The sequence below is a fragment of the Setaria italica genome, chromosome VII (genome assembly GCF_000263155.2).
Source record: "Setaria italica strain Yugu1 chromosome VII, Setaria_italica_v2.0, whole genome shotgun sequence".
NCBI classification, from domain to species: Eukaryota; Viridiplantae; Streptophyta; class Magnoliopsida; order Poales; family Poaceae; genus Setaria; species Setaria italica.
This window is the reverse complement of record NC_028456.1, coordinates 18386370-18400782: the sequence shown is the minus strand read 5'-3', so window position 1 is coordinate 18400782 and position 14413 is coordinate 18386370. Positions and strand designations below refer to the sequence as shown.

Genomic DNA, 14413 nt, shown 5'->3' with positions numbered 1-14413 from the left:
TCGCTTCGCTCTCTATATCCTGGTGCTTCCTTTCTGGCGACGATAGGATCCCTATCCTTATTTTGACGTGTCGACCGGGGCATGCAGGAGTGGTGTCCGTGGATGCACGCACCAGGCCAGGCCACCAGGCCAGAAGCAAAAGACGGGACTAGCCAAGATGCCGTCATGCCATGCGGTCACTCCGATGCCTTCGTTCTGTGCAGTGCCGGTTCTATAATTTCGAGGGCCTACAATCGAACTAGATATTATGGACCTTTTAGACTAAATATTGTTATTTATAATAGGAGTTTTGCTAAATATCTGTCATCAGATATTTCTGAAAAATCTGTCGAATTTTAATCCACCGGATGTTTTTCGAGATTCATGCTGTCATAGTTCTGTTTCCCCTCTGTTCCCTCGGGTACGCTGTGTTTAACGGGTCTGATTTCGCGCTCCAAGACCGTACTTATCCCTAATTCTCCGTCTCATTGTTCTGTCACTTGCCGCCGCCTCTCCCCTGAAGCTGCACGGGCGTGTTCGCTGGTAGCTGCATCACCTTTCTCCACTGATTTCCCACTCTGATCTGATGTTTGTCTCCAGATTTTTTTTTGTTCTTTGCGCTTGATCTACTTGATTGTTTGTGCGATTTGATGATTCATTCTTCTTTGCTGCTGTATTCGTGCAGTTCGTTGCCGCCCACACCCCCCTTTCCTGTTTGTGTTCGTCACCCAGCTGCTTGTTTCCATTTATTCCCCCAACAATCGAAGGTGTTTTCAATGGAATTTGTTGTTTAATCAGATTAACATCGATGCGGGGCAAGATGTGGAAAGGCATGGGATCCGCGGGATGTGCAACGCGAAGCCGCTCCGTTGGTCCGGTTGCATCATGAACCTCCCCGAGAAGCCATCCTTATGCCTGCATACAATTTTGCTTTGCTGTCTGCAGTGAATTTGTGATTTGAGCGCTACTGTGCTAGGGTTAGAGTATCTCCAACAGTTTGGCAATTTTCATTTCTGTTGTTTGCCAACGTCCAAAATAATATGGGGAGGAAAAAAAGATCTCATCTCCAACAGTTTGGCAAATTTCGTTTCCCAAAATCCAAAATTGTGGACCCACATACTTTTTTGCCCGCGCTTTTTCTCTTGGTGGCGTCGCCTGGTCACGCGGGAGGTGTCGCGCGGTTTCTTGGTCACGGCGTCGCTAGGTCGCGGACAAGGGTTCCCCGAGGTCGCCGCCGGTGCTGATCTCTAGGAAGCCATGGAAGCCACGGACGGGATCTTCCTTCCAGCTTGCCAGTCCACGAGAGGTCGCCAGGACGCCGGATCTTCCTTGCAGCTAGCCGTTGTCCTCCCAGTCAGGCACTGCAGGTATCCAAGGTTCGTGCTTCCTAGATCAATAACTTGCGGTCGGGATCCTGTACAGATTGTTTGATCTTCTCAGTTGCACAATTGTCATTTGCAGGCGGGTTAGTCTACATCATGAGTACTTACAAATCACTTCTCCAAAGAGAATTTGGATGACGATTCATCTTCAGATCACGATGATTATTTCATCATCACAGCTGCTCAAATTGTGCAAACGTTTTCGGATCATAAACGAAGACATGGTGGTTATGTCCTTGGCCATATTGTTATTTATCGAGATAGAAAAGGCGGCCATCAAAGGATGTTTCAAGATTATTTGGCGGATAATCCGACATACGGACCACATTTATTCCGTTGGAGGTTGGTGTTCATTCACCTTTCATTAGCCCCGTGCTATGCACATAACTATTATATGTCTTGTTGAAATTTCATTTATTTTCTTCAGGTACAAGATGAATAGGGAGCTTTTCATACGCATAATGAATGTTGTTGAGTCACATGATGATTACTTTGTGCAAAAAAGAAATGCGGCCAATGTACTTGGATTAAGTTGCTTCCAAAAAGTCACTGTTGCATTTTGTATGCTCACATATGGGGTTCCTGCTGATGCTACAGATGAGTATGTTCACATTGGCGAAAGTACTGCACTTGAGAGCCTACGTAGGTTCGTTGTTGCAATTGTTGATGTATTTGAATATGAGTACCTGAGACATCCTAATGAGGCCGACACAGCACGCTTAATGGCACTCGGTGACAAAAATGGTTTTCCTGGAATGTTAGGGTCCATCGACTGTATGCATTGGGCGTGGAAGAATTGTCTAGTAGAATCTCAGGGTCAGTACAAGGGGCATGTGGAGAAGTCCACTATCGTTTTAGAAGCTGTTGCTTCAAACGACCTTTGGATATGGCATGATTTTTTTGGAATGCCTGGGTCTCATAATGACATCAATGTCCTTCACCGGTCTCCTTTATTTGCGAACCTGACGGAGGGTAGAGCTCCAGATGTGAACTACACCATTAATGGTCGTGATTACACTATGAGTTATTATCTAGCAGATGGTATATACCCCTCATGGGCTACTTTAGTCAAGTCTATCTCTCTACCTATGGGGAACAAGAAGAAATATTTTGCCAAAGCACAAGAAGTAGCGAGAAAGGATGTCGAAAGAGCTTTTGGGGTTTTGCAATCTAGGTTCGCCATTGTTCGAGGACCAGCTCGCTTGTGGGACATAAAGACACTTGGATTGATCAGGAGGGCTTGTGTGATCATGCACAATATGATTGTTGAAGATGAAGGATTTGTTGACCCTATTGAGCAGTTCGATTATGGTGGTCAAAATGTGGAACCTTCTCGTGGCCAGGCTACTCAAACACTTGCTGAATTTATTGATGCTCATAAAAGGATCAGAGACCAGGAAACACATTTCCAGTTGAAAGAAGACCTCATCCAGCACCTACAGAACCATCATCCAGATTTATATTAGCTACATAGTACTTTCAATAAAAGGTTGTCTCAATCACATATAAATAAAAGGTTCTCTGAAACACAAAAAATAATGTTTACTGATTCCTCAAATTATTAAATAACATGAACTAAATTTAATTTGCCAAACGTCGAGCGATGATCTTCTGCAGCATCGTCTCATAGTACTGCTTCTGCAGCGGGGTGAGGGAGCTCATGTCCATTGACATTATTTCTTTTTCCTCTTTGATCAAGTCCACTTTAGCTTTTTTTTCTTCTAATGTGAGTCGCTTATTCTTTACCTCAAGTGAAGCCAGTAACCTCTCCTCTTTCTTCTTCTCTCTCTCCATGTCAAAAGCCTCCTTCTTCGCCCACATTTTGTCCAAAGCCTCCATGCAAGTTTCGCCACCTCCTCGTCTAAGAGCTTCTTTTGCCTTCTTCACACCCTGTGGCCTTTTTCTTGCTTCGGATTCCGGAACTGCAATCTCTATGACATCTTCAGTGTTTGTGGCTTCTACATTCCTTGGCGTCGAGTCCATGTTAACCTTCTGTTTTTTCTTGCTTGCTCGCTTCTCCTGCTCGGCCAGTTCCACCCTCTTGGCTTTCCACTTGTCTTGTTCCTTCAATTTCTTCCAACAATGTATAAGAGTAAATGTCTTCTTGTCCTTGTCTAATTCCTTGTACATCTCGCATACGTCTGAAATCTGTACATGTTAACTGTCAATGTATATATCTTTTCAAATGAACCAAATACAAAAAAAAATGATCCAACGTGGAAATCAAACCTTGTCTTGGATAGTTAATCCATTTTGATTCCTACGCTCAATCGCCTCGTAGCATGAACAATACTTGTTCACCTGAAACTGAATTGTCAGCCACCTATGCATAATGGAACTCTCTGTCCTGACAGCTGCAGTTGTCTTGTTTTTCTCAAAAAAAGTATGAACTCTACTCCAAAACGTGGAACGAGATTGATTGGCCCCGTGAATGGGATCTTTGCTAACATTCAACCAAGCTGAGCATACAACTAGATCCTCCTTCGAATCAAAATTTTTTGTCCTCTTACACAAACCCTTTGTACTGCGAGGGCGTTCAGTACCTTGAGTTGGCTGCACTTTCACATCTTCTTGTTGAACTTCAAAAGAAAAGTCATAAATATCCTGAGTGCCTTGTGTCATCGAAAAGGTGAGGTCGTCCAAACCAGCAACAGCAGCGGCATCTCCATTGATCATGTTCATCCAGAATCCACCGCCTTCCATTTGAATGAATCTACAAAAAAAAATGACAAATGCGATGATTCAGCAGACAACAATACCATTTGGTAGCCACGAGCAGCAGGTAGCAGCGTACAGTAGCATGCACGACAACACTATCATGCACGTCCTGGCAATCTTTTTGAAAGAATATATATGCTGGTTGTATCAGAATTCAAGCACGAAGAAACATTTGGGTATCTGACGAACATCACAGAACTGAACTGAACTAAATTGTATTTCAACATATATGACAAATGCAATGACAGAAAGCAGGCAACACCAGCCTTTCATCCTAGCGGAGGCAGGCAGTAGCACCTAGCAGTGGCCCAGCAGGCCCTATAGAACCCTAGCAACCGATGACGTGGATCAATCCTAGCGAGAACCCTAGCGCGCAGCCACTGTCGTGGATGAAGGATCAAGATCGGCGATGGGAAATAGAGGGAAGATCATACCTGAACCCTAGCACGCAGCCGTCGTCGTCGATGATCTGGGCTTCGCGTCGAGGAAAAGATGAAGACCGGCAACGGGAACAATATTTTCGTGCAGGAAGGAGACGGGAAGAAAGTCTTCGCGCACGTGGGAAGGAGGCGGTGGCACAGAGAAAGATCGATGCCAAGCACAGAACCCGTGCGTATATTTGTGCGCAAGACAGGGAGATATGCCAATTTGAAAAAGATGGGGAATTGGGATACAAACTGTTGGAGAGGGTTTTTCCTCAATTTGCCAAAAAATTATGGATGGGGAAGGCATTTGCCAAACTGTTAGAGATGCTCTTATTTCTTAGTTTTGTTCATCCCCCCAATCTCCTTTTTTCCATGTTCAAGTAGGAGGTCCAAACAGGAGGTTTGCAGTCGTAGCTCCTCCTCGTTTGGACTCGTCAAACCTTACCTAAGGTCCGATCTCCTTTTCCTTCCCCTCCCCTCTCAATTGGGTTCCTTTTTCTGTTGTGATTTGGAGGTGTGGTCAATTATGGGATGCATTGGTTTCTCAGCTGCATTTTAAGTCTTTTCTCATATGACATGTCTTTGTTGTTTCTTACGTGCAATTTGTTTCTATTCTCATAGCAGTTTCCTATGTTCCTTATCTATCAATTTGTATCTTCTTTGTATATTTGTGCCCAGACAAATCTAGCAGTATGATAACCTACATGTGTATTGATCTAGTGATATAAACATGACAGTAATCAGATATTATGGGTTTTCTTTTCGGTTCAACAGAATTAGTTATCTTTTATGTCTAGTGTTACTCACCCTATAGTTTAGACACTCAATAACAATTCGATACTCACAGGTCTAGAGATCTTCGACCCATTTGGTTTATGTTACATGCTGATGCAGAATCATCCGAAACCTGCATTGAGCCTAGCCAGTCTGTTTGGTTTGGTCGTAAACGATGAAGTCCATCACAGTGCTGTCTAGTTTAACTAAGAAAGCTAGTACTTTCTCATGCTTATGTGATCTGACAGAGAAGTACCTTAAGACACTGTCCGGAGCAGCTGCATCCTGGATGGACTGATCGATCCTCCAAGCCAAATAGGCTTCTTGTTTAGCATTTCAAGAATGTATGAATCTATATTGTGTGTTTATTTTCTTCCTTTAGGTTTTGCTATTATTTGGCATGCTGCATATCTCATATTTAGGCCATGTAGGCACAGCAGAATTGTGGTAGCTAGTAGTTTGTCATGCATTACATGTGCTGACTTATGAATGTGAATTATGCTGGGTAAAATTTCTACCTTTATGCATATACTGTTTTATATTTGAGCATCTCTGCTTATCTGGGGCATGAAGAAAATTGCATCAAATTTGTGATCATTTTGCTAGGAAATTTCTTTTTGCTTGTAATTCATTTACATTTTAGTTATATCAAATATTTGTGAGCCAATTTGATTTGAGTTGATCAGATATTTGTTTGGCACCTTCCCGTTATTCATGTTTTTATTTTGTTTTCTATTATACAGTTTTGTTATGCCGCGTTTGGACCTGTACCGAGGCTAGGTGAAGTGGGAGGAGCAGAGTGAGAATCAGTTTGGAACTGTGTGCTTATTGACGCTCGTTATTGACATATTTTTACCCCTGTTTATCTTTAATAATGACATGAATTTAATACCTAAACTATTGATCACACCTAATAAATCGGTCATTTTCACATGTGTAACATATTTTAGAGGATGTTCTATTTTTGTAGGGAATTGGACCTAAAAGCATAATTTTGGATAAAGCACTGAACGAGCATCGAACTAGACGAAGACGAAGGCCAACGGGCTCAGGAAGGGCTTGGGCCAATTGGCCCAGAGGAGCGGCCTAGGGTCTTCTAGAGCCCTCCGACGCCCATCTTTTGCAAGCAATTCTCCGAGATGACTTAAGAGATAAGTTTGTGAAGATATGGCAAGAATGACTTCAGGACCAAAGAAAATCAAGCGGAGATTTGGAAAGTTATTGAAGGTCAATCTCATCCCGAAGCTACCGACATGCCAGACCCACATGCAAGTAAAAATAAAACAAGACTCCTGACCATCTAAAAAGATTTGGAGATGAAGTAAGACGCCAGGGCCAAGGAAGGCCCAGGCCGATTGGCCTGGGGTTTCCTTCGCCCCCTCGCCTTCCAAGTTTTACCACGCGCTCTTTGAACTATAAGTACCTCAAAAATCCACCGAGCCCCATATCCAAGACGACGTACTCGACGTGAAGCAGAAGAGAGCAGAAGGAGCTTGAGGGACAAATCTTCGGAAAGTCAAGGGCCGTGCAGTTGTCGAGGGTTAGCGTAGGCGAACCTCTGCCAGCGTGATCACTCTACGAGGAAGATCACGCTGGAGTTCTGAAGCTAGGAGTCATCAAGATCAAGGTAGGATCCCAGTGGTAATTTTTGATGTACAATTATTCATGGTGAAATAATAGATGTGTTTATGTTCTTAGCGATGTAAGTATCTTCTTTGATGGTTTTATGTTTTATCATGTTTGCTTGCTTTTCAATCTATGAATCGATGATAAATTGTTTAGAATGTTCTTGTGGTCGTGGTGACTGGATTTGCATGCCTGATCTACTGATGAATATGACACGTTCTCTTGATGGTGCCCTTAACCTGCTTGCGCTGATAGACGTGATCGTGACGGTATCTTTCTTGTATAAGGTGAGGGGTTTCGAGATCCAGACCGGAGGTGTAGATTTAAGGATGCTTTTTTACTAGGATCATATTTGTGTTGCTTTACTATTTATGCTCGGAATTACAACATATGCATAGTTTAGGTTGCTCTAGATTGGTTATCTCTGCTCCATCTGTTATCTATCTGTATATGCTTAGTAGATTGGATCTAAATCACCATCAACACTAAGTCCATACTAACAATGCTAGTTAAAATAGATCTTGTGCTATAAGTTTCACGGATTGATAAACCTTGGAAGAAGAAAGAGATACAACTGATCCGTACACTTACGGTTTACAGTCCGTACACTTACAGTTTACAGCTTGGTGTGTTAGATCCGTACACTTACGGTTTACAGTCCGTACACTTACGGTTTACAGCTTGGTGTGCTAACAGCCATAAAAAATGCTAAATATTTTGTCCACGCCTACATGCAACAGAGAGTGTTTAGTTCCCGTTGAGAACTGCAACAGTATTTTTTTTTATTTGTGCCATTCGATTTCAGCAGCAAGCCACTAGCTGCAGGGGACTGGTCGTCAGCTACAACCTAGAGTTCATCAAGTTCTCGGCTTCTAGCAGGTCTGCTCAAATTTGTGTATTGTTCCTTAATCTTGCTCTGAGCACTTAATCTTGCTGTATTCTATTAGTGATTGTTTGCACTCGTGTGTTTCTCCTTACAGCGGTTGTTGAGCACTTAGTTAACTCCTTTTGCTTGATTTGAAGTCTTTGTCATTTTTTATAGTCTTACCTTAGCCAAACAATTGAGTATGGCAGTTTTTTTTGCTAGGCATATCAAATGTGGGTTCTATTTGATAATTAAAACAGATTATGGGAAATGATTTAAGTTATTTTTGTTCTAATGTGCCATGATGGGAAATCAGATTGTGGGTTCTATGTAGGATCAAAAGTTGTTATTTTTTATATGTTTCTGTTCTAATGGGAGAATCTTTGCTGATGGCATGATGTTGTTGCCGGTTTCCATTTTTTGATGGCATGTTTACCTTTTTTTTTTTGTTGATTTGTGCACCTATTTGTTGATCAAATGTTGTGGGACTGCCGGACTGGGAGCGGACGTTGGGCACTTGGGCGAGTGGCGACTGGCGCCGCGAGGGGGGCACCAGGGCACGCAGACCGGACAATGCCGAGATGTCCGGCGGGCGGTGGCCATGGGCCAGGCGAGGAGCCAATGATGAAAATTGACGATTCGTGTCCCCTCCAGAGTCCCGACGTCTACTCGATTGCCTCACGCGGCGGCGGTGTCCTGCGATCGCACGCACAGGACAGGACTGCGGCGTTTGTGGGGCCTTCTGTTGATACTGGCTGTTGGGCCCCCTTCTCCTGTGGGCCCTCGGCCGTCGCCTCCGTTGCATGGCCCCAGAGCCGGCCCTGGTTCTATGCTTTGTCGACTTCTTTTATAATGGAGCGAGGATCACTGCTTCTTTCGTTGATCCTTATCTTTGAAGCATGGGTCTAACTGGGACTTGACTGGAGCTGTTGGATTCCTTGCATATTCTAGTATTGCACTGCGCATGGACTCAGGCCTTTGGATGGCACAGGTTCCTGAGGCTGCACAAACTTCTTCAGCGGTGTTCTTGGATTCTTTGCTTCAACGGCATTCTTTGCTTCTTTGCTAGAAGCTTCTTTACTTCAGCGACATTTTTTGCTTTTTTGTCAGGAAGAGATATTCATGCAGTGACTACTAAAATTTTTACTAGGTGCAGATTTGGATGTGATCTGTCAAAGAAGCAAAGAATGCCGTTGAAGTAAAGAATCCAAGAACACCGCTGAAGAATTTTGTGCAGCCTCAGGAACCTGTGCCATCCAAAGGCCTGAGTCCATGCGCAGTGCAATACTAGAATATGCAAAGAATCCAACAGCTCCAGTCAATCCCAGTTAGATCCATGCTTCATAGATAAGGATCAACAAAGGAGGCAGTGCTCCTCGCTCCACTATAAAAAGGAGTCGACACAACATGGAACGAAGACATTGGAGGAGTTCGCAGATCACCGGAGCCTAAAAAGTATCGCATACTCTCTGAGCCACCTAAAGCATAGTACTAGCGTACCACCTGCAATTAGCTCATCGAGCAGTGTACCGTAAGGTTGTAAGGTATTTTTTCTTTTTCTTTATCCAAGTGTTTGGGTTGCTTGTTTGAGGGCTGAATATAAATATATTAGAGTGGAGTATTTGTCTATATATGATTAAGGGTCTTGATTGGAATATTCACATTGGGTTCTTTGGCTTGTATGATTATGATATTCGTATTAGAATACGCAGAGTATGTATAAAATTCTCCTTGTCCTTGGGTTCTTTGGCCAAAAAACATGTCCTTGGCTTGGTGTACTTATCTCCTGCATGTTTCGGTCGTCTTAGGTCGCGTTTAGGGTGGTGACGGTGTTGTAATTTTCTTTTAGTATTGTTATGCTTCTGTTGTTGGTCGCAGGTGGTGGTTCTTGTAACTCTGCGTTTTGAAGTCTCTCCTAAAGTTGCATCGTTGTAATTCTCTTCTTCTTAATGAAAAATGTACTATGCATGTCTTAAAAATTGCATCGGAGCGGGTTAGTTGCGCACCCATGGCTCACGGTTTCATCCCATCGATTCCCATATCTACATTCTAGTCCTCGCAGCTTAAGAGACAGGTTTGCTTCTATCGTGTGGATTATTTTTTTTTTCGCGGGTACTATCGTGTGGATTATGAAAGAACCACGTACGAAGAAAATTGTATTGAGGTTCTAATGCCAAATTTTTTTTATTGATCGAGCAGGCGACCGGGGTGAGGTGAATCGGAATCTTTAAAAAAATTCCATAAAAAACAAGGCACGTATATTCAACTTTTTTTTGAGCCTACGTATATTCAACTTAAGAATGAAGTTTTTTTTTTTATAAAACTTAAGAATGAAGTTGACCAGGAGCGGGGTGGATGAGTTGTGCGTGCTGTTGTTGGCTGGTGTCGTTTTTTCTTTTGTTTTCCCCCGTTTAGGTAGCCTTCCAGGGTTACTTTCTTGACAGGCACTGTGGGTGCCGGTTCATTAATAAGACATTTGTTAAAAAGGAATTTATGTTCCTATTTTTGTACGTTTTTTCACGTATGTTTTTAAATTTATTGAAATGGAGATTGGAACTGAAATGGAAAATGAGCCGAAAACGAAGTGAAAATGTAAATACGTCTCAGTAGTCAGTGCATTCGTTTGCTTTCATGGTTAAGGCCGGGATTCAGGCCCAGCAATGCAGATTGGGCCTAAGGTGATGACATTAATTTGCTTATGTCCACTCGTTCAGCTGAGAACGCGGCAAAGTGCCAGAAACTGTATAGGATGAACAATTACAACAGTATGTACAATATAAGTCAGTTCTGGGAATTGCACGCAGCTATGAGCCGTATCCAAGAGTGCCAAATGCAGAACAGGTGGGTAGTTTGAGCGCTTGTGCTGCCTTCCTCTTTAGCCAACATAACGGATATCTGAATTCAGACGTCTATTACCCTCTCATCCTTCTTCGACGACTTTTTTCGCTTCCTCTCGCTGCTTGCAGGCTCCTTTCCCTTCAGTTCTTGAGCGAAGGTCCGCAGAAGGCCCATAAGATGCTCATTCCTGTGAGCTGCAGTTATACACCAAAGATTGCATTGGAAAAGTTTACTGAGAGGGCCAGAATGAGGGCCAATTTTCTACAGATACCATTAATAAGCAGCTAGTTAGATGGACTACTTGGAAAAGAGAGCAGAAAGCTAGTTCAAACAAGCCTAAACTGAACAAGACGTACTTTTATGAAGCCAGACATTTTTTTTCTCGTTTATTCCTGAATCAGCAGAACAGGATACTGTCAAGTACCTGTGAGTATGACATCATCCATCTTGATGGACTTGCGACCAGCATGCTGTGCAAACAACTCTGCATCCTTAGCCAGCTGCTCTGCACAGTGCACAGAAGATGTAAACTGGAATACCCATATAGTTCCCACAGGTACAAATTTAACTAGAGCCAGAGTGCCATGCTTCAGATGTGTTGTTTTTCATTTCTCTCTAAAAGGAACAGAAGCAAGGCAATTTACAGTAGCCACTTAGCCAGTAAGTGCCATGCTTCAGATGTGTTGTTTTTCAATTAGATGCACTTCTGCATCAACCCTATGCATCTGCTTCACCAACACTATAGTTATGCACTCAATATTTTCTGGTAAATCAAACATTTTCGCTGCAAGAGACCTCAGATAAAAGATCTATGTGCTCAACTATCACTTTTTATCTGGATATAGTGTGTCAATCCAATACTATGATTCTGAAGTTTGCACTTTGCAGACAAGATGTGGGGCGATATAGCTTTGACGTAACTGGACTCATTGATGAGTGAAAACTCAGAACTGTCAGTGTGTGTTACTGCAGTAGATGGGCACATGGGTTATGGTTAAACAGGTGTGTTCTGTCCACACGAGCAGGTTTCACATTGAACAAGTATACTGTATGTTGATAGACAAGCTCGAAAGCGATAAGATAATAGCTATAATGCAATGGATTTGGGCGTTTTGGGTCCAATTTCTGAAACCAGTATCAGAGATGGGAACATCACCCTATCTAGAGTATCAGGTGATTCAGGATTGAATCATTTCCCTGCCTTTTGCTATAGAGATTAGAGATGGCAAGTGGGATCACAATCCCTTAGTGCACAAACTGGTGCTGATGCTAGTAATGCTATTGATGAAGAAAGGCGGCTGTGGAGGCAAGTCAGATTACTCCAGAAAAAAAAAAGCACCTCTGGAGGAAGCAAAATCAGAATGCCATTTTTGTGTAACATTATCCCTGGGAGTTATTTTAGAGTCAGAGGACATTTATTGAAGGAGCCAAACAAAGGCACATCAGTATGTTCTACTGCAACACTAGAGATGCTTGAGGAACGGCCAGCAATTCTCAGGCTCATCCACTCCTTCAAGTCCAAGTCAACAAAGAAGAAAAGACAGTCTGGCATTTTGGAGTGTTTCCATCTTGAACTTCAACAAATGGCTAAATAAACTATTGCAAGAATGTTCTACACTGGAGGTTCACCATTCTATTTCTTTTTCTCAATATCAAGTCTCAAGTTCCTATTCCACTTGTAGCTTGATCCTTAGCTGCTAACAGCTAGCATGATTTATCTATTGGTGATTTGCAGGTATTCCTTTTAACTTGGCAAGAAACTCAAATTGTGGAGCATCCTCCTCCTTTGTTGCAAACCATGAGAATAATGTAAAGTTACAGCCATCCAGAAGAAATCATTCATGTTTCCCCAACACCAGCCATATTCTACTAAACGTGTGGTGACCATTGAGAATACTGTAAGTCGCTAACTGAACCGCTCAACTCCTTCAGCATATTTTTCGTTTGGACAACCAATCTGCAAAATACTGAAACTAGTTCTTGTCTACTCCAAGCACTGCATTTCCTACATAAACTAACTTTACTGGAGCAGACAACTTGGCAGCCTAAGCAGCAGCTCGAGATAAATTATACTGCGAGGTTCAGAATAAGAGTTAATCGCGCAGCGCAATGGAACCGAAGAGAAGATAACGTGCACAAGCGGTTACTGGTAACAGGAGCAAATGCAGGGGAAGGTAGGGTTCTGGGGGAAGAACCTGCGCTCTTGTATGCCAAATCGGCGATGCAGGCAACAACCGGCTCGGCGACCGTCATTCCCGCCTTCTTCCCTGCGCAGACAGCGCACCCCAAGATGAGAAATTTTACCGGACCCTAACTCCCAAGGAGCCACCGGGACACGGAACGAAGGAATCCGCGAGAGGATGCTATGCTACCTTCGGCGGTGGCGATGCTGATGACGGCGAGGCGGAGGCGGTCACGGAGGAGGTCGGCCTCGGCCTCGGCGGCCTCGTAACGCTCGGCCTCGCCGCCGCTGTCGCGGGCGAGCGCCACGTCGGCGTCGTCGGCGAGGGTCTCAATGTCCATATCCATGTCCATGTCCCAGGGGCGGAGCTCCCCACAAGCAGTAGCAATGGCGGCGGCTGGAGCAGTTGGGGGGATTTGCCGATTTGCAGTGTTTCCCTTGGGCTGCTTCGTGGTGGTGTTTGGGCCGTGCAGTAGGCTACGAGATTTTTGGGCTTAGAAGAAGCAAAGGCTTAGCATTGGGCCCAGATAAGCTCAGAGCTCTTTCTCTTCTTTTTTTCTCGTTGTACTGGACAACTCCTTTCCAGAGGACCCTCAATCCTCACTTGTTTTAGACGAAATACCTAACAATTTTCAACTTTATACAGAAATACAAGTTCACCTGTCTCTTTCAAACGCTGATGAATGTACATAATACTGATGAAATTGTTTGCATTGCTGACAAACATAATCATTTGTTTTGTGGAAGTGTCAAATTGACTGCCTGTGTAGTATATTTATATTTGTTCCCAACAACTCCATTTCTATACAAGACAACATTGATCCAGAGGGGAGGAGGTGGAGCATGGACACATTCAGTCAAAACTGCTCCTAGTGGACAATTCCCTTTTTCCTTTCAAGGGTAGGGAATAACTTGTTTTTTAATGCAATATCGTATTGCAATCTCAATTATTTATCCAAAGGCAACATAGAATCATGCAAGAAAAATAAAGAAGGCCACTACATGCATATTCTTCTTTTAGGTCTTTAACTGTAGGCCTCAGGTGTACCCATCATCATTATCTAGAAAATAGGTGTGCCCATCATTATCTAGAAATATCATCGTTAATTTAAGCTGAACTGAGAAAAATATTTTTTTCTGGCTATTTTGTTAGATAATGGGATGATGATACTATGCATGAAGCCGTGATCATGTGAGACCAATATCTAAGTTGAATTGATGCACATCAGTTTTATCAAACGTAGATCACAGCAACTCTACTTAACAGCAGCAATAATACGCTATTAGCCATCAGCCTATCCCTGATGATGAACATCAGCATGCCATCATCCTTACACAAGACGAGGCGGTGTCATGTCATCGTCAGAGCCGATAGGGATTCTCATGTGGCACACAGATATAGGATATATATAGCTATAGTGGTGGTATGGACGTTCATGGTGATCAGTGCCCTTTTTATTTTGAGCACATCAATATGCAAATGTGGATAGGGTACTACTTCTTGCACCGAAAGGGAAGCCACTACTGTTTATGAAAGGGAGAAAAGGAGGTATTAACAAATACTTGTGTTGTATAGTAGAGTCCCATCCTTTTCTCTACTGTGTGTGTGTATCCACATCTTCGA

The 14413-nt window shown here is 43.1% G+C and overlaps 2 protein-coding genes across 2 annotated transcripts; one reads left to right on the top strand and one right to left on the bottom strand.

The window, feature by feature from the left end:
- The first annotated feature begins 1446 nt into the window (after nucleotides 1–1446).
- On the top strand, nucleotides 1447–2828 carry LOC101778741. The gene is made up of 2 exons (XM_022828763.1): nucleotides 1447–1703; nucleotides 1789–2828. The coding sequence occupies exons 1-2, from the start codon at nucleotides 1645–1647 to the stop codon at nucleotides 2825–2827; spliced, it is 1098 nt and encodes a 365-aa protein (XP_022684498.1). The 5' UTR covers nucleotides 1447–1644; the 3' UTR covers nucleotide 2828.
- A 7526-nt stretch (nucleotides 2829–10354) lies between these two features.
- On the bottom strand, nucleotides 10355–13291 carry LOC101756294 (protein MHF1 homolog). The gene is made up of 4 exons (XM_004975402.2): nucleotides 12980–13291; nucleotides 12803–12874; nucleotides 11032–11112; nucleotides 10355–10801 (listed from the first exon to the last, which is right to left on the bottom strand). The coding sequence occupies exons 1-4, from the start codon at nucleotides 13140–13142 to the stop codon at nucleotides 10671–10673; spliced, it is 447 nt and encodes a 148-aa protein (XP_004975459.1). The 5' UTR covers nucleotides 13143–13291; the 3' UTR covers nucleotides 10355–10670.
- Between the last annotated feature and the right edge of the window lie 1122 nt (nucleotides 13292–14413).